Source organism: Myotis myotis, unplaced genomic scaffold, assembly GCF_014108235.1.
Source record: "Myotis myotis isolate mMyoMyo1 unplaced genomic scaffold, mMyoMyo1.p scaffold_m19_p_4, whole genome shotgun sequence".
Lineage (NCBI taxonomy): Eukaryota > Metazoa > Chordata > Mammalia > Chiroptera > Vespertilionidae > Myotis > Myotis myotis.
The window spans coordinates 49008832-49032939 of NW_023416346.1; the positions used below are offsets into that span (position 1 = coordinate 49008832).

The following is a 24108-nucleotide window of genomic DNA, read 5'->3' on the forward strand; positions in this document are numbered from 1 at the left end:
GAAAAAACATATTAAAAGAATCAAATGTCTGGTACTCTTTGTTACCATGAAAAAGCAGAAATGAAGAAAATCCCACTCATTTTAGCAATTTTAAATGCTATTTTTTATTTACTGCTAACTGTGCAAAGGATACCAATTCAATACTGTGCAGTAAAAGTTACATAAATCCAACATTAAACAATAGCATATGGGATAATTCTAAAGCCGAGCACCATGTGCCTTCGAAACTGATAAATATCACAGAACAACTCAGTTCAGGCTATTCTTAAGAAACCCAAAGAGCTCTCATTTAATATTGTTAGTTACCCAAAAACAAATGCTCTTTATTTTGCTTTATTTTCTAGAGAAAAGTGGAAGTTAATAGAATTTTTAGTTTAATCAGATGTTTGATATCTAAACCAAGGAAATAGTTCATATGACTTATTCCTTTTATCAATTGACAAGCTGGCTGACAGGAAGACAGCTGAATACAACTAAGTATGCTCAACATGAGGCTAGTTATACATTTATCTCAATTTCCTTATTCACAACCCAAAGTAATATTCCTTTCTTTTAAAGTACTATTTTAAATCAAAAGATAAAATAATCTTAAAGATGGATACAATAGTAACTACTCTAACCACTTAAATCACTTACTTAAACACTAACATAGAACAGTTTTTAAAAAAATCAAAAGGGCAAGAAAAATGGCAGTGCAAGAATACATCATACTGCTGAATCTTACATATTCCGAGGTACAAAATGAGAAGGTGAGGGAGGTGAAGAAATATAGCCAACTGGACCTGGATTCATAGCACCATGAATGTGAGGAGAACCACCATATGCTGCACCAATGGGATGCCAGGGGGCAATATAGGAAAACTCCGGCATAACGGGAAGGCAGGAATCAAAACCCGGCAAAGTTGGCTGCCCACAGTGATCTGTCATCACTGGATAATAGACTGTTCCATGAGGGACAGATGCAGGGTCAGCATTTGGAAAAGTACCTGAAACAAATACTGCATTTAGTACACCTTATATACAAAGATTCATTAAGAAAATATAAATGAATGTTTTTACATGTAAAAATGAAATTAGCACTAACTATAGGAAAGATCACAGAAATTGCAGCAGGAGCACTTTAGATATGAAATCTGACTAAAACAGACTACTAAAAGATTATATGAACATTTCCTAATTGGAAAAAATTATACACATACATGTGCATGTATATAATATGTCAAATGTATTCTACCTAGTGTTTCTGGGATGATTTTGGCACCAACAGACTAAATACATAAACATTTGCTAGAGTCCTTCTAGTCAACTAAATTCTAATAAGAGTTGCTCACAATCAAGTTAGCCAATAGTTTTCCAGTATAACACATACCATCAAGATGACTATTTTGTATTACTTTTGCAATTAAAAACTCTGCGTCTATATAGCCTTGTGTACACTTCAAAGTAGAGTTCTGAAGGGCATTTAAACATTTAAGTGCCACCTCTTGAATGTCATTAAGATCCTAGCATAAATTCAGTTTAACAGCAGTTTTACTACCATGAGTCAGTTTCAGTGGAAATAGATGTTGTTGTGACCTTGCTATATAGTGACTATATAAATATTAAACAAAAAGGAGTCCTTCATTACTTGGGATAACTTAGATTAGCTCATTCCTACCACTGTCTCATGGTTTCCTATAAATAAAAAATAGCTCTATAAAAGTTATCGGGCACAAAAATGAAATAAAGGCTGATTTTTTAATTTTTATTACCATGGGCCACATCATACCACCATACTAGGAATAAGATTCTATAGTGCTGAGATTGGAGAAAATGGCGACCAGCAGGAAGGTAGGGAGGGAGAGAGTGTGAGAGCGCAAGGAAGTGATAGAGGAGTGTGTGGACGTGTGTGGTGTGTGTGTATGAGCCAGGGACAGTTAGATTCTGCAGGTCTTCTAAGGGGCTGCTAAACCGGGCAGTCTTAGGCGGCAGAGTCCCGCACCCTGCACGGACACTCCTGGGCAGCCAGCACAGGCACGGCGACCACGTCATCTTGGGAAACAGAGCTGCTTGAGACTAGGATCCTGGCCTCAGCACCACCCGGTCTGATCTCAGACGCATACCAGGACCCTGCAGCCACTGGGGACAGAGACCTGTGACCACAGATACAGACACCAAAGTTCAGAACACCAAAAGTTCTGAACACCAAAAGTTCAGAAATCCCTGCGGCAGATCCGTGAGTAACAGAGCCCATCCCCCCTTCCCGCAGGCTTTGGGGCAGCACCAGAGTAACTAACTGATAGACCCACCCCTTGCCAGGGCCTCAGCGCTCCAGGAACTTTAGCCTGGAAGTGCACGAGCACCTTGGAACTGATCCTGCATAGGGCCGGGTTCAGGAGTCCTGGGCTGGGAGCAGTCATGCGAACACTGGGAATTTGTCTTGTGTATCACAGGCCCAGGGACCCCGATTCTCTGGGCAGGAGGCAGCACCAAGCACCAGTGACTTGACTGTGTTTCTTATCACCTGCGCCTGAGATCCTGATTCCCTGCGCATTCATACTAAGAGCCAGTGACTCCAATTCCTGGTGCAAGGGCACACAGGGACCCTGATTCTCAAGGCAAGGTCGCTCGATGCAACAGAGACTCTGATACTGGATTCTTGGGGAACTCTGACTCCTGGCGCACGCTAGGGGGCTCTGGTTTTCAACACGCTTCAGGGGGGTCTCTGTTTCAGCACAGTGCAGGCAGGGTCCCTGATTCTAAGGGCGCCGTACCAGGCCACATTGAGCGCTGACAACACTGACTCTGAGCGAGCCTGGTTTCCACCAACCCACAACAACCACACATCTTAGTGTCAGAGCTCTTCAGTGACACTAGGGTGGCGGGAGGCTCCCACTGCACACGACCCAGGCCCACGCAACTTGACATTTGAACCATCGGGAGATAATCAGAATGAAGAGACGAAACAACACCCAGAGGAGTCACCAAGAAAGGACATTAATGAAGGTGAAGCATGCAACATGACAGAAAAAGAATTCAGAATAATGGTTGTACAATTCATTCACCGGATGGATGAGAAAATCAACAACCTATGCAAGAATCAGGAAGAAATGAAAAGTGATATAGCTACAATCAAAAACACCATGGAAAGTTCAACAGCAGACTGCAAGAAGCAGAGGACCGAATTAGTGAATTAGAAGATAAGGCAGAGAAACAAGCTCAATCTGAACAGCAACTGGAGAAAAGAATTAAAAAGCAGGAGGAGAGCCTAAGGGAGCTTCGGGACAACATGAAACGAAGTAACATACGCATAATAGGGCTGAAAGAAAGACAAGAAGAGCAGCAAGGATTAGAAAATCTATTTGAAGAAATAATGTCAGAAAACTTCCCAGATATGGGGAAGAAAAAAGTTACACAAGTACAGAGAGTCCCAGGCAAGATGAACCCCAAAAGACCCACACCAAGACACGTCATAATAACGATGGCAAATGTACAAGACAAAGACAGAATCTTAAAGGCTGCAAGAGAGAAACAGAGAGTTACCTACAAAGGATCCCCCATCAGATTATCAAATGATTTCTCAACAGAAACACATCAGGCCAGAAAAGAATGGACAGAAATTTACAAAGTGATACAAAGCAAAGGACTGAATCCAAGAATACTCTATCCAGCAAGGCTATCATTCAAAATTGAAGGGGAAATAAGAAGCTTCACAGACAAAAAAAGGCTAAGGGAGTTTATCACCACCAAGCCAGCAATGCAAGAAATGTTAAAGGGACTGGTGTAAAAAGAAGAACTAAAAAGCCCAGAAAGAAAACAGCCACAAAAAAACAGAAATGGCTACAAACATGTACCTTTCAATAATAACTTTAAACGTAAATGGACTAAATGCTCCAATCAAAAGACATCGAGTGGCTGAATGGATAAAAAAACATGACCCATATATTTGCTGTCTACAAGAGACCCACCTGATTAGAAGGGACTCACACGGACTCAAAGTGAAGGGATGGAAAAATATCTTTCAGGCAAATGGAAATGAAAAAAAGCTGGGGTAGCAATACTTATATCGGACAAAATAGACCTCAAAGTGAAGTCCATAACAAGAGATAAGGAAGGCCACTTCATAATACTAAAGGGATCAATACAGCAAGAAGATATAACCCTGATAAACATATATTCACCCAATGCAGGAGCACCCACATACATAAGAAAACTCCTGGAAGATATCAGGGGAAAGATCGACAACAATACAATCATAGTAGGGGACTTTAATACACCAATGACATCACTGGATAAATTCCCTAGACATAAACTCAGCACAAAGAAACAGCAATCCTGAATGACTCACTAGATCAGATGGACTTAATTGACATCTTCAGAACACTTCACCCCAAAGCCACAAAATATATGTTCTTCTCAAGTGCTCATGGGAAATCTTCAAAAATAGGCCAAATATTGGGTCACAAACAAAGTCTCCCCAAATTCAAGAAGATTGAAATCATACCAAGCATCTTCTCAGACCACAAGGCCATAATATTAGAAATAAACTACAATAAAAATAACTCAAAATACTCAAACACTTGGAAGCTGAATAGCATGTTATTAAATACTAGAGGCCCGGTGCACAAAAATTTGTGCACTCGGGGGGGAGGGAGGGTCCCTCAGCCCGGCCTGTGCCCTCTCGCAGTGTGGGACCCCTTGGGAGATAACGACCTGCTTGCTTAGGCCTGCTCCCGGGTGGCAGAGAGCAGGCGCAATCCCTAGGTGCAGCCCCTGGTCAGGCTCAGAGCAGGGCCGATTGGGGAGTTGGGGCACCACCCCCTGTCATGCACAGAGCAGGGCCAATCAGGGGGTTGGGGCACTGCCCCCTGTCACTAACAGAGCAGAGCCCATCAGGGGGGTTGGGGCTCCGTACCCTGTCACGCACAGAGCAGGGCCAATCAGGGGGTTGGGGCGCTGCCCCCTGTCACGCACAGAGTAGGGGTGATCGGGGAGTTGGGGCACCGCCCCCTGTCACACACAGAGCAGGGCCCATCAGGGGGTTGAGGCACCGCCCTCTATCACCCACAGAGCAGGGCCGATCAGGGGGTTGGGGCGCCGCCACTCTCACACTCAGGGCAGGGCCGATGGGGAGGTTATGGCTCTACCTGTCACACACAAAGCAGGGCCCGTGGGGGGGGGTTGGGGAGCTCCCCCCTATCAGGCACAGAGCAGGGCTGCTCAGGGGGTTGGGGTGCCTTCCCCTGACACGAACAGAGCAGGATGGATAGGGAGGTTGTGGCCCCGCCCCCTGTCACACACAGAGCCGCAGGGTGATCAGGGTGTTTGGGCGCTGCCCCCTGTCACGCTGATCCCGGTGCCAGGAGGCATATTACCCTTTTACTATATAGGGTAGAGGCCTGGTGCATGGGTGGGGCTGGCTGGTTTGCCCTGAAGGGTGTCCTGGATCAGGGCGGGGGTCCCCACTGGGGTGCCTGGCCAGTCTGGGTGAGGGGCTGAGGGCTGTTTTCATGCTGGGAGTGACTAAAGTTCCCAACCGCTCCTTTTTTTATTTTTATTTTTTTATTCTGGGCCACCTTTAGCTTGAGGCTTGGCTCCAGCTCTTAGGCCTCGGCTGAAAGTAGGTTTCTGGCCTTTGCTTACAATGTTGAGAATCTGCTGGCTGAAGTCCCGCGGTATCTGTTACAATGTTTCAAACTGCAAGCTCAGAGGCCTGCAGTCCCAGGCGGGGAACGTTGGTTTCCTCCATCACTGAAGCAAGCAAGCCTCATGTTAGTTTCAAGCTGCCTGGCTGCCGGCCGCCATCTTGGCTGACAGCTAATTTGCATATCTCGCTGATTAGCCAATGAAAAGGGTAGCTGTCGTACGCCAATTACCATGTTTCTCTTTTATTAGTGTAGATAGATTGGGTTACCAATGAGATCAAAGAAGAAATTAAAAACATCCTGGAAACTAATGACAATGAAAACACAACAATCCAAAACCTTTGGGACACAAGGAAAGCAGTCCTGAGAGGGAAGTTTATAGCTCTATAGGCCTATCTCAACCAACAAGAAAAAATGGTAGTAAATTATCTAAATCTACAGCTCAAAGAATTAGAAGGAGAGCAACAAGAAAAGCCCAGAGTGAGCGGAAGGAAGGAGATAATAAAGATTAGAGCAGAAATAAATGACATAGAGACCAAAAAAACAATACAGAAAATCAATGAAACAAAGAGCTGGTTCTTTGAAAGGATAAACAAGATTGATAAACCTCTAGCCAGGCTCACCAAGAAGCAAAGAGAAAGGACCCAAATCAACTAAATCAGAAATGATAGAGGTGAAATAACAACAGATCCCACAGAAATACAAAGGATTGTTAAAAAATACTATGGACAACTCTACTCCAACAAACTAGACAACCTGGAGGAAATGGACATATTCCTAGAAAAATACAATCTTCCAAAACTTAATCAGGAAGAATCTAAAAATCTCAATAGGCCAATAACTATGGAAGAAATTGAAGCAGTCATCAAAAAGCTTCCAGCAAACAAAAGCCCAGGACCAGACGGCTTCACAGGGGAGTTTTACCAAATATTCAAGGAAGAACTAAAACCTATCCTCCTCAGACTACTACAAAAAATCCAAGAGGAAGGAACACTTCCAAGCTCATTCTATGAAGCCAGCATCACCCTAATACCAAAACCAGGTAAAGACAACACAATGAAAGAGAATTACAGGCCAATATCCCTCATGAACATAGATGACAAAATCCTCGACAAAATCTTAGCAAATCGGATCCAGCAGTACATCAGAAAGATCATACACCACGACCAAGTAGGATTTATCCCAGGGATGCAAGGATGGTACAATATCCGCAAATCAATAAACGTGATACATCACATAAACAAATTGAGAGACAAAAATCACACAGTCATATCAATTGATGCAGAAAAAGAGTTTGACAAAATTCAACAACCTTTTTGATAAAAACTCTCAGAAAGGTGGGAATTGAAGGATCATACCTCAACATAATCAAAGCCATATATGACAAACCCACAGCCAACATCATACCCAATGGACAAAAACTAACACCATTTGCCCTAAGAACAGGAACAAGACAGGGATGCCCACTCTCACCACTCCTGTTCAACATAGTACTGGAAGTATTAGCCATTGCAATTAGACAAGAAGAAGAAATAAAAGGCATCCAAATTGGAAAAGAAGTAAAACTGTCCTTATTTGCAGATGACATGATATTATACTTAAAAAACCCTAAAGACTCCATTAATAAACTATTAGACTTAATAAAAGAATTCAGCAATGTAGCAGGATACAAAATTAACGCCAAGAAATCTATGGCATTTCTATACACCAATAGTGAATTTGCAGAAAGAGAGACTAAAAAAGCAATCCCATTTACCATCGCACCAAAAAAATTAAGCTACCTAGGAATAAACTTAACTAAAGAGGTAAAAGACCTCTACTCAGAAAACTACAGGACGTTGAAAAAAGAGATAGAGGAAGACATAAAGAGAAGGAAGAACATACCATGTTCTTGGATTGGTAGAATCAACATCATTAAAATGTCCATACTGCCCAAAGCAATCTATTAATTCAATGCACTTCCCATTAAAATACCAACGGCATATTTCACAGACCTAGAACGAACTCTCCAAAAATTCATCTGGAATAAAAAAAGACCCGAACAGCTTCAGCGATCCTGAGAAAGAACAAAGTAGGTGGGATCTCAATACCAGATATCAAGCTGTATTACAAAGCCACTGTTCTCAAAACTGCCTGGTACTGGCACAAGAACAGATATATAGATCAATGGAATAGAATAGAGAGCCCAGAAATCAGCCTCAACCAATACGCTCAATTAATATTTGACAAAGGAGGCAACAACATACAATGGAGTGAAGACAGTCTCTTCAATAAATGGTGTTGGGAAAATTGGACAGATATATGCAAGAAAATGAAACTAGACCACCAACTTACACCATACACAAAAATAAACTCAAAATGGATAAAGGACTTAAATATATGACGGGAAACCATAAAAATACTAGAAGAATCCAAAGGCAACAAAATCTCAGACATATGCCGAAGCAATTTCTTCACCGATACAGATACTAGGGCATTGGAAACTAAAGAGAAAATGAACAAATGGGACTACATCAAAATAAAAAGTTTCTGCACAGCAAAAGAAACCATCAACAAAACAACAAGAAAGCCCACTACATGGGAGAACATATTTGCCAATGCTATCACTGATAAGGGTTTAACCTGCAACATTTATAGGGAACTCATACAACTCAACAAAAGGAAGATAAACAATCCAATCAAAAATGGGCAAAGGGCCTAAATAGACACCTTTCAAAAGAGGACATTCAGAAAGCCAAGAGACATATGAAAACATGCTCAAAGTCGCTAATCATCTGAGAGATGCAAATCAAAACAACAATGAGGTACCATCTCAAACCTGTCAGAATGGCTAACATCAACAATTCAACAAACGACAAGTGCTGGAGAGGATGTGGAGAAAAAGGAACACTTGTGCACTGCTGGTGGGAATGCAGACTGGTGCAGCCACTATGGAAGACAGTATGGAGTTTCCTCAAAAAACTACAAATGGAACTCCCTTTTGACCCTGTGATCCCAGTTCTAGGAATATATCCCAAGAAACCAGAAACACCAGTCAGAAAGGATATATGCAACCCTATGTTCATATAGCAGCACAATTCACCATAGCTAAGATCTGGAAACAGCCTAAGTGCCCATCTATAGATGAATGGATTAGAAAACTGTGGTACATCTACACGATGGAATACTATGCTGCTGTAAAAAAGAAGGAACTCTTACCATTTGCAACAGCATGGATGGAACTGGAGAGCATTATTGCTAAGTGAAATAAGCCAGTCAATGAAGGAAAAATACCACATGATCTCACTCATTTCTGGATAATAAAGACCATTATAAACTTATGAACAAAAATAGATACAGAGGCAGAGCTGCCTCAAACAGACTGTCAAACTATAGCAAGAAGGCCGGGGAGGGTGGGAGGGCAGGAGGGGGGTGGGTAAGAGATCAACCGAAGGACTTGTATGCATACATATAAGCATAACCAATGGACATAAGACACTGGGGGGTAGGGGAGGCCAGGGGATTGTCAAGGGCACGGGAAAAAAAGGAGACATATGTAATACTCTGTAATATTTTAAGCAATAAAAAAATAAAAAATAAATAAAATAAAATAAAATAAAAAGATTCTATAGTGCTAATATTCCAAAACCATTAATATGCTTTAAAAGAGGGAGAAGAGAAAGGAAATTCACATTCCTCACATGCACCAGGCACAGTATACTTATACATAAGGTCTCTATTCATTCTTATAACAACCCTGGCAAGTCAGGTATTCCCATTTTACAGAAAATCAGACTTAGGGAGGTTAAGTAACTTAGCCAAGATCACAACCATCGAGTAGCAGTGCTGGAATGAGAAACACATTTGGTTAGGTTAGTCCACACCATTTCTTCTTACCTCCTGCTGATTCTTTCCAAGAAGGGCCATCCAATGATCCTATTCTAAATCCTTCAAAATTCCTCCCCATCTATATTATACTGTGAACTCATAGACAAAGCAACCATCCTTATAGTCTCAAACTTTTTAGTCTTGAGATTTCTTTACATTTAAAGATTGAGGATCCCAAATTGCTTTTGTTTATGTGGCTTATATTTATAAATATTTACCATATTAAGCATTAAACTGAGAAACTGAAAAATTATTAATTCATGTAAAAATAAGCCCTTAATGTTAACACAAATTCTTTATGCAAAATGAATTTATTATCTTAAACAAAAGAAAACTGTGTCATAAGTGGCACCGTTTTATACTTGTGCAAGACTCTAATGCAGTGGTTCTCAACCTTGGCTGCACATTAGAATCACCTGGGAATCTTTTTAAAATCCTGATTTCTGGGCCTCATCCTCTGGAAATTCTGTTTCTTTTTTATGGGGTGGGGCCACAACATTAGTAACAAAGAAACAGAATTTCCGGAGGATGAGGCCCAGATATCAGGATTTTAAAAAGATTCACAGGTGATTCTAATGGGCAGCCAAGGTTGAGAACCACTGCTCTAATGTATGGTTTAATAGAAAACAGCAGGATTCTCATATTTGCTTCTCTATTTAATCTATTATGATATGTTGTTTTGGTTTAAGTATAAGAAGAAAATCTGGCTTCATACAGATACGTACTTGGAAAAGAGAAGTCTTTTAGTAAGTAGATCATTGTAGATCTCCAATGCTACAACAAAACTAGGTAAGTAGTAGTTTCTTATATATCAACTAGATGCCTGGTGCATGAAATTCATGCACTGGGAGGGGGTGGGGGAGGGGTGTGTGTGCTCAGCTCAGCCTGCACCCTCTCGCAGTCCGGGGGCCCTCAGGGGATGTCCGAATGATGGCTTAGGCCCGCTCTCTGTGGGGAGCAGGACTAAGCTAGCAGTCAGACATCCTTAGCGCTGCTGGAGAGGCTCCCGCCACCACCGCTGCACTCGCCAGCCGTGAGCCTGGCTTCTGGCTGAGCAGTGCGCTCCCCCTGCACTGACCACCAGGGGGCAGCTCCTGCGTTAAGCATCTGCCTTCTGGTGGTCAGTGCTCATCATAGCGACTGGTCGTTCCGCCATTCAGTCAATTTGCATATTAGCCTTTATTATATAGGATATCAATGCGAATTTTTCATACTTTGTTAATATGAAAATCCAGTTTCATCTTGCATTTTTGATAGGTCTTTTATAAAATTATACACAGGTAACATCACGCATTGGTAACTAGGAAAATATTATTTCACTAAGTTATGCAGTCTGAGACCATAAGAATAGTTGCCTTGTCTATGAGTTCCCAAATGCTGACATCATTTCATTACATATTGTGAAAAACACATTCATTAATATCCCCATCTAAGTATCGGGAAGCTGTTAACGTTAGGGTGGTAGATACAAGTTTTCCAAAATTTTAACTTTCATTTGAAAGTTGAAATTTTTATCTTAGACAACAAATGTTGTCAGTTGTTTTTCTTGAAGTAGCAGGCTCATGCTGCTCATTTGAGAAAATGTGTACCAGATCCCCCAGTCTGAATAACCATTGTTTGTCTATCACTCTTTCAAGCAAAAATAGTGTTCCATGAAAAAAGTCAGCTAGTTCGTCTCAGAGCTCAACCTCATAAATCTTTTAAGTTAATCATACTTCAGTATGCAGAGTGCCTGAGGAATACGTCCCAGTTTTGTCAAACAGAATAAGTACAATTATTCAAAGACAAACATTTAACAAAAATAAAAACATCTTTGATGAAGGAAAAAAAAAGAAATCACACTGGAATTTTTATCATGAGTGTGTGGCAATGAGGAAGTCACTGATTCCTTACATAGTTTACCCTCTGATTTTTACACCCTCAATGCAAATGCAACAGAGTGAAAGGGACAAAGAAAGTCTGTGTATTATGATGAATACTTCTGGCCTCATGGATCCCTTCAGAGGGTTTGAGGGACCCCATGGACCCTCCTTTGAGAAACAATGATGTAATATTTGGACCTAATACAATATCTGAAGGCCATTATTAAATATACACAAAATCCAATTGTCTTTCTTCCAGGGACTCTAATTACATGCTCACCATTTGTTGATGCTTCTACCTGCACGCCATCTTGTCTTCCCACATCACTGTACAACTGAGGAATGGTCTGATCTACCAGAGTAGGTGTCTCAGTACAGATGGGATAATTCTCTACATGAAAATGCTGCTGCTGCATCTGTGGCACATAGACCATGGAGTGCCAGTAGTTGTGATGATAGCACTTGGGCAAGAAAGGGAAAAAACAAACACTTTAAGAAAATGTCCATTTTCTTAAAGTAGCACAATTCCTGTCTTAAAAAAAAAAAAAAAGTTGGGCCATAATTTTCAAGTGGGGTAACAATGATTTTTTTGACCTAAAAGATATAGAAAACCTATTCTCTATTACAACTTTCAGATCTTTTGCAGCATCTGTATTTCATATTTGGACTTAGAAATTCTTTTAGGAAAGGACTGAAGGAAATTAGAGCTATACACAATGACATGCATATAGAGATGCCTTTTATATCATTATTTTTAAAAGCAAAACACATTAAACAACCTAAATATTAAACAACAGAGAACTAGATGAATGAATTATGATATATCTATGATGGAACACAATACAAGAAATTTAAAAAATCATACTGTCAAATATTTTTTAAACGCTCATAGTATTGCCCTAGCCAGTTTTGCTCAGTGGATAGAGCATCAGCCTACGGACTACAGGGTCCCAGGTTCAATTCCAGTCAAGTGCAAATGCCCGGGTTGTGGGCTTGATTCCAGGTAGGCGTTGTGCAGGAGGCAGCTGATCAATGATTCTCTCTCATCACTGATGTTTCTATCTCTCTCTCCCTCCCCTCCTCTCTGAAATCAATAAAAATATATTTAAAAACAACAAAAACGCTCATATTATTGAAAGTTAACAAAATTACAAATCATAGCCCATATTTTGTAAAATAAACTGAAAAATGTATCCAAGTATACTGTGATTATACAGATGATTTTGGTTTTCTTTATACCATAGCATTTTTCAGATGTACTATAATGAATGCTATTCCACTCAATACAAAAATTATTGTATTTTTCTGTATTTCCTTATATTCCCATGATGTTAAATGCAGGAAGAATATTTTAAAATGCCTCAGCCTTGTGGAATGAATTAGAACATTTCCACATGTGACTATAGTAATCTAACATAATTGAAGTGGCAAGAAGTTTATTTTTTCAATTCTCAAAATTTCTTTTATGAAACATAGTCTCAAAGAACAAAAAAACCCACTCCATACTCTTAATGTATAAATGTGTGGCAGTTGGATAAGTTAATTTTCTGGAAATTGTATATCCAAAGTTTTAAGGAAATCAGTGTCTGAGAATATTAACTACTTTGAGCATTATCCAGGAGACTATCTAGATTACTATCTGCCAAATATTAAGATGCATTACTTTTCGGGAAATATACCATCTTGTAATGTCAGAAGACAAGTCTATCTCAGGGGGGGAATGATCCCTGAAAGAATAAAATAAAAGAGCCCTTACCTGAAATCAGACACCTTCCAGTGATACTAAGGTATTTGTCAGTACCCACATTTTACAACTCAGAGGAGTGGTGAAAATCAAGTGTTTTGCAAATATCTATGAATAGGCAAATGCTTAAAAATAATACAGTTCTTTAAATATCTGAATTTGTCAGGTTACTTTTCACATGAAATACAAAAATAGCCATAAAAATATTTTAAGCAGGATAAGTAACCCAATTATTATTTTGAGACAGAAAAACATAGTGAAGTGTTGGCACATGATGTTAAATATGGAGGCCAATATGTACTAAAGTTGTGCTGCTTAGAGTCTCTGCTCACCACTATTTACCAACTATACTATAAGAGAAACAGAAGCACTAGGAGGCTAAAGTAGAAAAGTGACCTATATCATCTTCAGAGATATTTTATAATGACAGAAATAAAACTTTTAGGGCCTTCACAATATTCTTGACTCTGAAAGTTCAAAAGCCTGATTATCAAAACAGCATCTACTGTATTTTTAATAATTTATAAAAGCAATTTTAACAGGACTCTTACCTGCAATCCCAGATTGAAATAGTACTGCAAAACTTTTGTATCTAAAATAAAAGATTTTAATTTTAGTGGCTAGATGATATAAACAATTAGAATTACCATTTAAAAGCTTTTCTGTTTAAGTATTAAGGTAGATAACTAATGTAGTCTCCTGACATCAACACAACACTCAAATCTACCCTACAGTAAATGACCATTTACCTACAACTACAGGTAAGGTCATTTTCTGATCCAAGGTTTAAATAACCAAATATATATATTCTATTTCTATTCTTAATATTATCTATTACTACAGAAATGCCATTCTACTAATATTTAAGAAGAATCCGGTAAAGGCATTTTCTTGCTCATCTCAAGGCTACAATTTTACTTCAATACAAATGTACTATCTAAGCAATCATATTGTTTCTCAGTTGATGAAGCTACTACATAGTACAAATTAAGTGCTCTACTAATACGGAGAGATAAGTGATGTCTATGGAGATTACTACTACTTACAAAGTAATTTACTTTGGTTTTAGTTAACACGACTAACCACCAGGAGAACTCCAAAAAGAGGAGGTAATGAGCAAAGTAACTCAAAATAAGTTAAATTCTAAGGTGATGAAATTTTTCCAGATATCATATATCCATAGCAATTATTATTCACAATAGCAAAAAGGTGAAAACAACCCAGATGTCTATCAACCAATAGATAATAAAATGTGGTGTATCCATACAATGGAACATTAGTCAGCCATAAAAAGAAACAAAGTACTAATACATGATACACTGTTAACAAAATAGGAAATCAAGAAGAGTTAATATTTTATATGGCCTGGGGAGAAGAAAGAAGGGAGATAAAGGTGAGTACTTCATCATAGTCAGGTTTTAAGCCAAGGGGAAATGACTACCAAGTAGCTAGAGACAAGTACCTGAAACTTCAAAGGCCAGGATTCGATAGATTTCGGAATAATCTACATAAAGGTGATACTGAAATTTTAAGGCACAGAAAAAGAACAAAATAGAGTTGAAGATGATCTTGGTGACTACCTTAGGGGCTGGAAAAAAATAACAAAATAGAATAGAGAAGCAGCTAGAAAATTCAAGAGAATGCTATAGAAAAGAAAGTATAAATAAGCTACAAACAATTTTCAACTACAATTCTCTTTTGAGAAACACTGCCAACCTGAGGAGTAACAAAGAACATCCAATGGAAAGCTACTCCTTAGTTTAATTATAGAAACAAGTATAGTTTAATTATAGAAACATGGCTGAAATCCAAGGCATATTAGACCCCTAATTCCTAAAAAACAAAAACAAAACAACCTTATTCCAAGTCTTGAAAATTCAGTTGGAATCCCAAATATTAAATGTCAAAAGATCATAAAAATTTCATATATTTACGGTAAAAACTTAAGAAAATGGAGAAAATTTTAAATTGACTCCTGCTTTTCAAGAAAAACAGTTGAGAGAGCAAAGACATCAAGTTGAGAATCTTCTCCAAGGCAGACATAGCTACCAAAAAGGAGCAGCAGGAGTGAACTCAACCATCTACTTCTTGATTATGCAGAAGATATTCTCAGCTTTCAGTTGCTCCTTTCCTTAGTCACTTACTTAGCATTATGCTCTCAAGTCAATTTCCTTTTGGTCCCCCACCCTACTCCTTTTGGTTAACCACAGTTATACTCTAAAAAAAAAATCCCAGATGTACACAACCCTCATCCAAATCTCAAAATCCACTCACCTTGAGGCAGATCACTGCCACTTGGATCACAGGAATAAGGTGGAGGTGATGGTGGTAAATTGGAAGCCTCTCCCACCTCAAGAGGAAAAGGAGAAGGTAGAGGGGGAGGAAAGGGGGGTGGTGGCAGAGTTGCAGCAACAGCAGGCACATGAGCAGAGAGGTATGGATAGGATGGTGAAACAATCACTAAAAAAGAAACAAAACATAAAGTAACAATGCATAACTAAGTTCATCTTCTATTTCTTCTGTGTGCCAGCATGGTCAAATGGCTTAAATTCTTATGGTTTGACTTAAAAACCAAAACTTGGAAGATGAATTGCTCCACATTCTCTTAGACATGCCAGCTGAAAACTAGTTCATTACAGGTCATTTTCAGTTAAGGAAATACTTGAAATTAGAAGGAAAAACTGGAAATTTCAGAACTTTGACTATCAAGACTTGGAACATCAGCTAACAGGCACATAAATAAAATATCATTAAGGCAAAAGTTTTACTTTAGCTTAATACAAAGTTAAAGATGTTATCAGCCATCTGAAATTCTTCGTCAAATCACAAGATGCAAAAGCTAGTAAGAGAGACTAATTTGCACAAACTACAGATTTAGGTAATATTTGAAGGTTTCTATTTCGTAGCATCAGGAGTATCAGAACAGAGGAGGTAAAATACGTTATCCCTGTAACTTTTTTTAAAAATTTGTCTTTATAGTTGAAAGTATTACAGATGTCCCCTTTGTTTTTTTATTTTTCTCACTGACCCCTTCCACCCCTCACCCATCCCTCCCTCGCCTTTGTTACACTATTGTCTGTGTCCATGGGCTATGCATATATGCATATAATTATAATTCCCCCAGGTAATATCTCTCCCCCACCTCCATCCTTTAACTTTGTATACTTGTTACTATAATTTAAAACAAATACTCACTTATGAGTTTTACAGTTTTTGACATAAATTAAAATATAATTGTTTAAATATTAGTACATTCCTCTATGATAAAAAAGGAAACAATATGGTTCCAGCCTAGTAAAAGTGTTTATATATATAGTATGCTAGATAAGCCTGTTAAATTTTTTGACAAAACATGAATGATATAACCCCTTTCAAGTTTAATTGAACATTTTAGCTGCCTTAGAAATCCAAGTCCTTCCTTCTATGCATATCTTTTTAAAAAACATATATAGAAACTTAGGCACTTTTTTCATTTCTAAATTATAAAAATGGAAGCCATTTGAAAGGCTAAGATTGATCTGTATGTCAATATTTTGCAATTCATTCCCTATGTAGAATTTTGAAACTTGAAAACTTCCAGATTTAACCAATTTATGAATAACATATTTCTCCAACTAGCTTCCTTAAACACTAACCTCTCTGAGGTATTTACTGTGTAATAACCAATTCATTTTTGAGAACTTTAAGTAACCAATGATCTTTACTTCTGTTACTCAATGTCACTTCCAAGAAGAAAAACTATTCTGTTGTGAAATCAGTTAATTCTTTTTTAAAATTTAATTAAAATTTTTCCATCACCATTTATCCGCTCTATGCCGTCTTCCACCACTGACCCCACCCCCCGTTGTTAAGGTCCATGAGTTCTTTCACTTTTTTGCTCAATCCCTCCCCCTCAATACACCTGGTACACACCCCTACACACACACACACACACTTCCTGAGCAAGCAGTCTATGAGTCTGTCTCTATTTTGCTTGGTAGTTCAGTTTGTTCATTAGATCCTACATGAATGAAAACATGGTCCTTTTCTTTCTCTGGCTTATTTCACTTATAAACAGCTCTTAATTCTTAAGGTTACTAATAGCAGGATAGAATTATATGAAACCAGAGGCCCGGTGCATGGATTCATGCACTGGTGGGGTCCTTCAGCCTGGCCTGAACCCTCTCGCAATCCAGGACCCCTAAAAAGGGATGTCAGAGAGCCAGTTTCGGCCCAATTCCCACAGGCTAGGCCGAGGTACCCCACCAGTGCACGATGCCTCTAGTGCGCACATAACATCTTTGGTTAATCTCTTCCCATGCTCTCCCTCCCCCCTTCCCTCTTAGATTCCTTAGTCTGTTCCATGTTTCCATGCCTGTGGTTTCTGCTCCTGTGCCCCCTGGTGGTCAGTGCATGTCATAGCTACCGGCCAGTTGGCTGGTCGCTTAGGCTTTTGTATATATAGACTACCTACAACTACTTACGGTTCTTACACAGTAAGCATTGTTCCTTTACCTAAGACAAATACAATTTTATTATAGCTTAGTAGTATTTTTCTTCTGGAAATGTACCTGATGTTAAACACTATGTACTTTCTGCATTGCCCAGACATCTTTATTACAAGGAGATAGTTCTTTTATTTTTATTTATTTATTTATTTATTTATTTATTTATTATTTATTTATTTAACTTTTCTTTATTAAGGTATTACATATGTGTCTTTATCCTCCCATTGCCCCCCACCCCACCCCCGCTCCTGCCCTCACCCCCCTGGTGTCTGTGTCCATTGGTTATGTTTATATGCATGCATACAAGTCCTTTGGTAGTTCTGCTGTCTTTTAGACTAAATAGTACAGTATTGTCAAGATAATGGGGCCAATGACTTAAATGGGTAGAAATAAATAATCTGGTTTTGTGAATTTGTTTTTCAAAATGAAAGTAATTTAGATTTGTTCTCATAATAGATGGTTTTAAGTAAGTTTTATCCATTCAGAACTGTTTGCTTTTATGGAAAACAAAGGAAGATGGTTTCCTACTTGGTTGTATATTTCTTAAATAAACATGTAAAGTAACAACCAAACATTAGATTTATTCCTTTAGCATTTATCATTTTTAACTATTTTATTTCTTTGTGTGAAATTTTAGTCAAAAGTGGTTGAGATGTTAACAATATTCTTTGAAAGACTATTTAAAGGGTTTATAAATGTTTGAGTTATCATGCAAAGGCTGATTTCTAATAAAATAAAACAATAAAATATTTATTTTGTCTGAAAAATAAAACAAAGAAATTCAAGTACTAAATTTTATTATTGTGTTAACTACACTATAATTTTAACTCTGAGAAGTACACAACGTTTAGTCTCATTGTTCAATAAAGTTGTTTAAATTCAGAGTTTTAGAAAACTTAGTTTAGTACAGCAACTGTCCAGAGAAGCTGAATTTGTTTTGGTAATTTAGCTGGAGAAATTTCAGGCCAAGTATTATCAAAAATCCACATTTTTTCATTTACTGATATAAATATTAATGATACAATTACCTATACCCTTTATACAGTTGCATGCTAATAGTAAAAGGAGGTCTGTTTCTTAGGGTCATTTAAAACTTGATAAACAGCTCTTTGGAGGTGATGAGGTGATTCTTTCTTGACTATAGAGGTTATACCTGTATTCATTGTCAAAACACAGAACGGGGCACTAAAACATAAATTTTACTATACATAAATTAAACAGTAAATTTTAAAAACTTTCCCAGCTGTTTTGAAGTTTTGTCATGCATGCATAAGTCTCCATAAGTCAAGGTTTTGGAAGAGAAGTTTAATTTTTAGAGTATCTCCAAATGCTCTAAAAGCTTTATGAATTTGCTTTCTATAAAATAACTAGAGGCCCAGTACATGAAATTCACACACTTTGGTGGGGGGTGTCACTCAGCCTGGCCTGTGCCTTCTCACAGTCTGGGAGCCCTTGTGGAGAGCAGGCCTAAGCTGTCAGTTGGACATCCTTAGAGCTGCCATAAAGGTGGGAGAGGCTCCTGCCACTGTTGCCGTGCTCGTCAGCTGTGAGCCCAGCTTCTGTCTGAGTGGCGCTCCCCCTGTGGGAGCGCACTGACCATCAGGGGCAGCTCCTGTGTTGAGCATCTTCCCCCTGGTGGTTGGTGCGCATCATAGTGACCAGTTGTTCTGCTATTCGGTTGATTTACATATTAGTCTTTTATTATTTAGGATGACTTATTTAATAAAGCTCCACTCTTCTTCCTTTTAAACTAGCACTCAAATCATATCATTTTAAAAAAGCAAATGACACAAAGCAACAAATGAACAAACAAAACAAACTCAATGACACAGACAACAGTATGGTGGCTACAAGAGGGGAAGGGAAGAGTGGGGAGGATGAAGAGGGTAAAGGCAGTCAAATATATGGTGATGGAAGGCAACTAGACTTTGGTTGAACACACAATGCAACAATATACAATTGACTTATTATGAAACTGGACACTTGAAACTTGTACAATGCTAGTAACCAATGTTACCCCAATAAATTTAATTTTTCAAAAAGCCAATGAAGCAAGTTCAATTAGCTACAGATAGTAGAATGAAATTATGATCATTAGGTAAAAACCAACTACTAGACATATAAGCAGTTAAATACATTCTTATGGGCCTGAGAGGATACAGGGCAGAAAACAGTTGGAGATTACTTTTTCTGAATTCACCTTCCTTTAAATTCATATTACAATAAGCCCCATAATAAAAAAGCTTTTATAATTTCCAGTTGTTCTAGATTTGTATAAGCATCTGATTTGCAGTCTTAATAGGGCTCCATAGCTTAATAGATATAATTCAGGGATGGCTCCAGAACAATGGAAACAAACTTTTCTAAAATATTAATGGAAATCAACATAATGCACTCTAAATGCTTATTTTCCCTGTTCTGTGTTTCTGCGGTCTACTTCAGGACATTTTACTTTTATTTTATTTTAATGTTTTTATTGACTTTTAGAGAGAGAGGAAGGACAAGGGATAGAGAGATAGAAACATTGATGAGAACTTCGATCCACTGCCTTTGGGAATATGCCCTGACCAGGAAATTGAACCGTGACCTCTCAGTTCCTGAGCCACACTGGCAGGGCTGCTTCAGGACATTTTAGAAGAAAACATGAATATATATATTATTTTTATATATATATATATATAGCGCAAGAACTGGCTTCTTAGAGATCAAAGAGCATGGCCAAGACCAAGATGCAGTGAGGTGCAAAATTTAAGGGGCCACCAAATTAATGTAAAAAAATCCATGATGAATAAAATATCAAAATTCTAAAAGACAGGCTCTGGCCAGGTAACTCAGTTGATTGGAGTGTCCTTCGGTACACTAAAAGGCTGCAGATTTGATCTACAGTCAGGGCTTGTACAGGAGGCAATCAGGTGAGGATTAAAAAAGAAAACTCTAAAAGACAGGATATCAGCCTGCACTGGCATGACATAACCTCAAGAGTAAATCCTTTTCTCAGTTCACCCTAGGCCTGGCCCACAGATCCTGTCTTTAGGGCGAGTCACTAGTCTGTCCTTGGCAAAAGCCTAAGAAACAGTAACCAAAAGTTAGTTACAACAGTATTTGATGCTTATGAAGAGTCTCACAGTAAAGACAATCATGGCATCTAGTTACCTGGCAGATAGGAGTAACTTGCAGGATGGAATGGGCTGCTAGACAGTCACATGAATAACAATAGAAAACATAAGTTGTTTCATCTAGAGTAGTGGTGGGGAACCTTTTTCCTACCAAGGGCCATTTGGATACTTATAACACCATTTGAGAGCCATATAAAATTATTAACTTAAAAATTAGTTTGCTATATTTGGTCAAACATTTAATTAGCTCAGCCCTAATGCCTTGGCAGGGCCAGACCAAATGATTTTGCAGGTCTTATATGGCCCAAGGGCCAGATATTCCTCACCCCTGATCTAGAGGATTGATAAAGAGCAACTAAAAAGCAGCATCCCCTGGTAGAATTATAATTGAAGTTCTTAAGTGACTCAAAGAACAAAAAGTAACATAAATGAGGGCAGTATACATTTTTAGAAATACCTATACAGAACACAAATTTGGCATTTAAAGAGTAAGCATTCAATGACTCTATATAAATGAGGTATGACAATGCTTGATTCACCTGTCACTTGATTTTTTAAAGCTCAGAAGTAGGAAGCAGACAGCCAACACTTTCCCCTACAATTAATCCCAAAGTTGTACAACCAGGGTCTACATTAACATTTACAATGAAAAATCTGTATGGTCATTAATTAACATATATTGCATGTTTTTGTTCCAGACACTGGTCTACTGAGAACTTGATTTTTAAATAAGTGAAAAAGATACAGAAAATAAAACAAATGAATTATTTTAAGATAGACACTATCCAGGTCAATAAATAAAACTTAACCAGCCACTCCAGAAAACTTCCATGCTCCTTATACCAATTACAAAACCTCTCCCTCGACCATAATTAACCATTACCCTGACTTTCATAGTAATCACTTCCTATATTTTCTTTTTTTATTATTACAGACTAGTGGCCCGGTGCACGAAATTTGTCCCTCAGCCCAGTCTGCACCCTCTCCAATCTGGGACCCCTCGGGGGATGTCCCACAGGGATCGGGCCTAAACCAGCAGTTAGACATCCCTCTTGCAATCCCAGATCGCTGGCTCCTAACCGCTCACCTGCCTGCCTGCCTACCTGATTGCCCATAACCACTCTGCCTGCCGGCCTATTTGCCCAACTGCCCCCCCCCCCCCCGCCAGCCTGCTTACCCTCAACTGCCCTCCCCTCTTGGCCTGATCGCCCCTAACCAACTCTATCTTGGCCCCGCCACCATGGCTTTGTCTGGAAGGTCTCCTGGTCTAATTAGCATATTACCCATTTATTAGTATAGGTATCTTCCATTTTCCCTCTTACCCACCTTCCTCCCAGCCCATACCCCCTACCCAGTGATCACTACCCTATAGCTGATGTCCATGGGCTATGCATGTAAGTATATAAATTCTTTGGTTTATCTTTTCTCGTCCCCTCCAACCCCACATTGAGGTATGTCAGTCTGTCCCATGCCTCCATGTTTCAGGTCTTATTGTGTTAGTCAATTCAGTTTGTTCATTAGATTGCACAAATAAGAACATGTGATATTTGCTTTTCTCAGTTTGGCTTATTTCACTTAGCATAATATTTTCCAGGCCCACCTATGCTGTCCCAAAAGGTAAGAGATCCCTCTTTTATTTTAAAATATTCTTACTGATTTCAGAGAGGAAAGGGGAAGGAGAGAGAGAAATGTCAATGATGAGAATCACCGATCAGCTGCCTCCCTGCATGCCCAGAATGGGAATTGAGCCTGCAACCCAGGCATGTGCCCTAACGGGGAATTGAACCATGACCTGCTAGTTCATAGGTCAACAGTCAACCAATTAGCCACAATGGCTGGCAAGATCTTTCTTTTCTTCATTTTTTAAAAATTTTATTTTCTTGTTTAAAGTATTACAAACAGTAGTACATATGTCTCTTTTCCCCATTGATCTTCCCCCAGCCTCTCCTCCCCTTCTCCCCCCGCACATGCCCTTACCCACCCCTACCCCCCCCACCGTGTCTTGTGTCCATTGGTTATGCTTATATGCATGTATGTAAGTCCTTCAATTGATCTCTTACCCCCAATACTCCCCAACCTTCCTGCTGTAATTTGACAGTCTGTTTGTTGTCGTCTTTCTTTTTTTATGGCTGCATAGTATTCCATAACGTAAATGTCCCACAGCTTTTTTAAAAAATATATTTTTATTGATTTCAGAGAGGGAGAGAGAGACAGAAACATCAATGATGAGAGAGAATCACTGATCAGCTGCCTCCTGCATCCCCCCAACTGGGGATCAAGCCCGCAACCCAGGCATATGCCCTTGACTGGAGTCGAACCCAGGACCCCTCAGTCCGCAACTCTATCCACTGAGCCAAGCCAGCTAGGGCCCACAGCTTTTTTATCCATTCATCTACTGATGGGCACTTGGGCTATTTCCACATCTTAGCTATTGTAAATAAAGCTGCTATGAACATAGGGGTGCATATATTCTTTCTGAATTGGTATTTTGGGGTTTTTAGGATATATTCCCAGAACTGGGATTGCTGGGTCAAATGGAAGTTCCATTTTCAGTTTTTTGAGGAAACTCCATACTGTTTTCCATAGTGGCTGTGCCAAACCGCATTCCCACCAGCAGTGAACTAGTGTCCCCTTTTCTTCACATCCTCGCTAGTACTTGTTGATTTTTTGATGATAGCCATTCTGGTAGGTTTGAGGTGATATCTCACTGTGGTTTTAATTTGCATTTCTCTGATGATTAGTGACTGAGCATCTGTGGTTTTCTTTTTAGGAGTTTTGTCACCCAAATGTGCATTCCCACAAAGTTGTTTAAAGTTGATGCCTTGAATCTCTCAATCTGTTGCTCCTTTCTCCATCCCTATCATTTTCTTTCCGTTTTTCTTTGTAAGAATCTGGGTCCTTTGACATGTTGAGTTTCCCAAAGTCTGGATTTTGCTGAATACACACCCGTGGTGCATTTCAACATATTCTTCTGTATTTCTTGCAAATAGGCAGCTCAATCCAGAAGGCTGGATCAAACTCAAGATTGATTCCTTTGGCACATTTATAGGTAATGTCTTATTGTCTTTGCAATCTTAGCAGCTATCAGCTATTACTGTTTAATACCCATCTATTCAGTAAGGACTGCAAAATGATTATATTCTGCCACTTCTTTTTCAATGATTAGTTGGAATACTAATACATAGGAACATCTCCCCTCATCTATTTGGTTATCTAGTAGTATAGTTCATGTAAGGGAAAATAAATACTTAATTCTTTTGCTCTATTTTCTAGTTTTGAAGAAACTAAGCTTTTACTTACTCTTTATTAAATCTGTAGTACTTATCTTCCATTAAAAAATAGCTATACTTTATCCACATTGTCCAAACATATGGCCATTACATGGAATATTCTCAAACTCTCAGCCCT

The 24108-nt window shown here is 38.9% G+C and overlaps 1 protein-coding gene across 1 annotated transcript in view; it reads right to left on the reverse strand.

The window, feature by feature from the left end:
• Positions 1–24108, reverse strand: part of ALG13 (ALG13 UDP-N-acetylglucosaminyltransferase subunit) — an 86026-nt gene that overhangs the window by 3862 nt on the left and 58056 nt on the right. Inside the window, 4 exon segments of the mRNA XM_036304950.1 lie at positions 725–986; positions 11634–11814; positions 13649–13689; positions 15372–15557. Of these exon segments, the coding sequence (XP_036160843.1) occupies positions 725–986; positions 11634–11814; positions 13649–13689; positions 15372–15557 (670 nt within the window).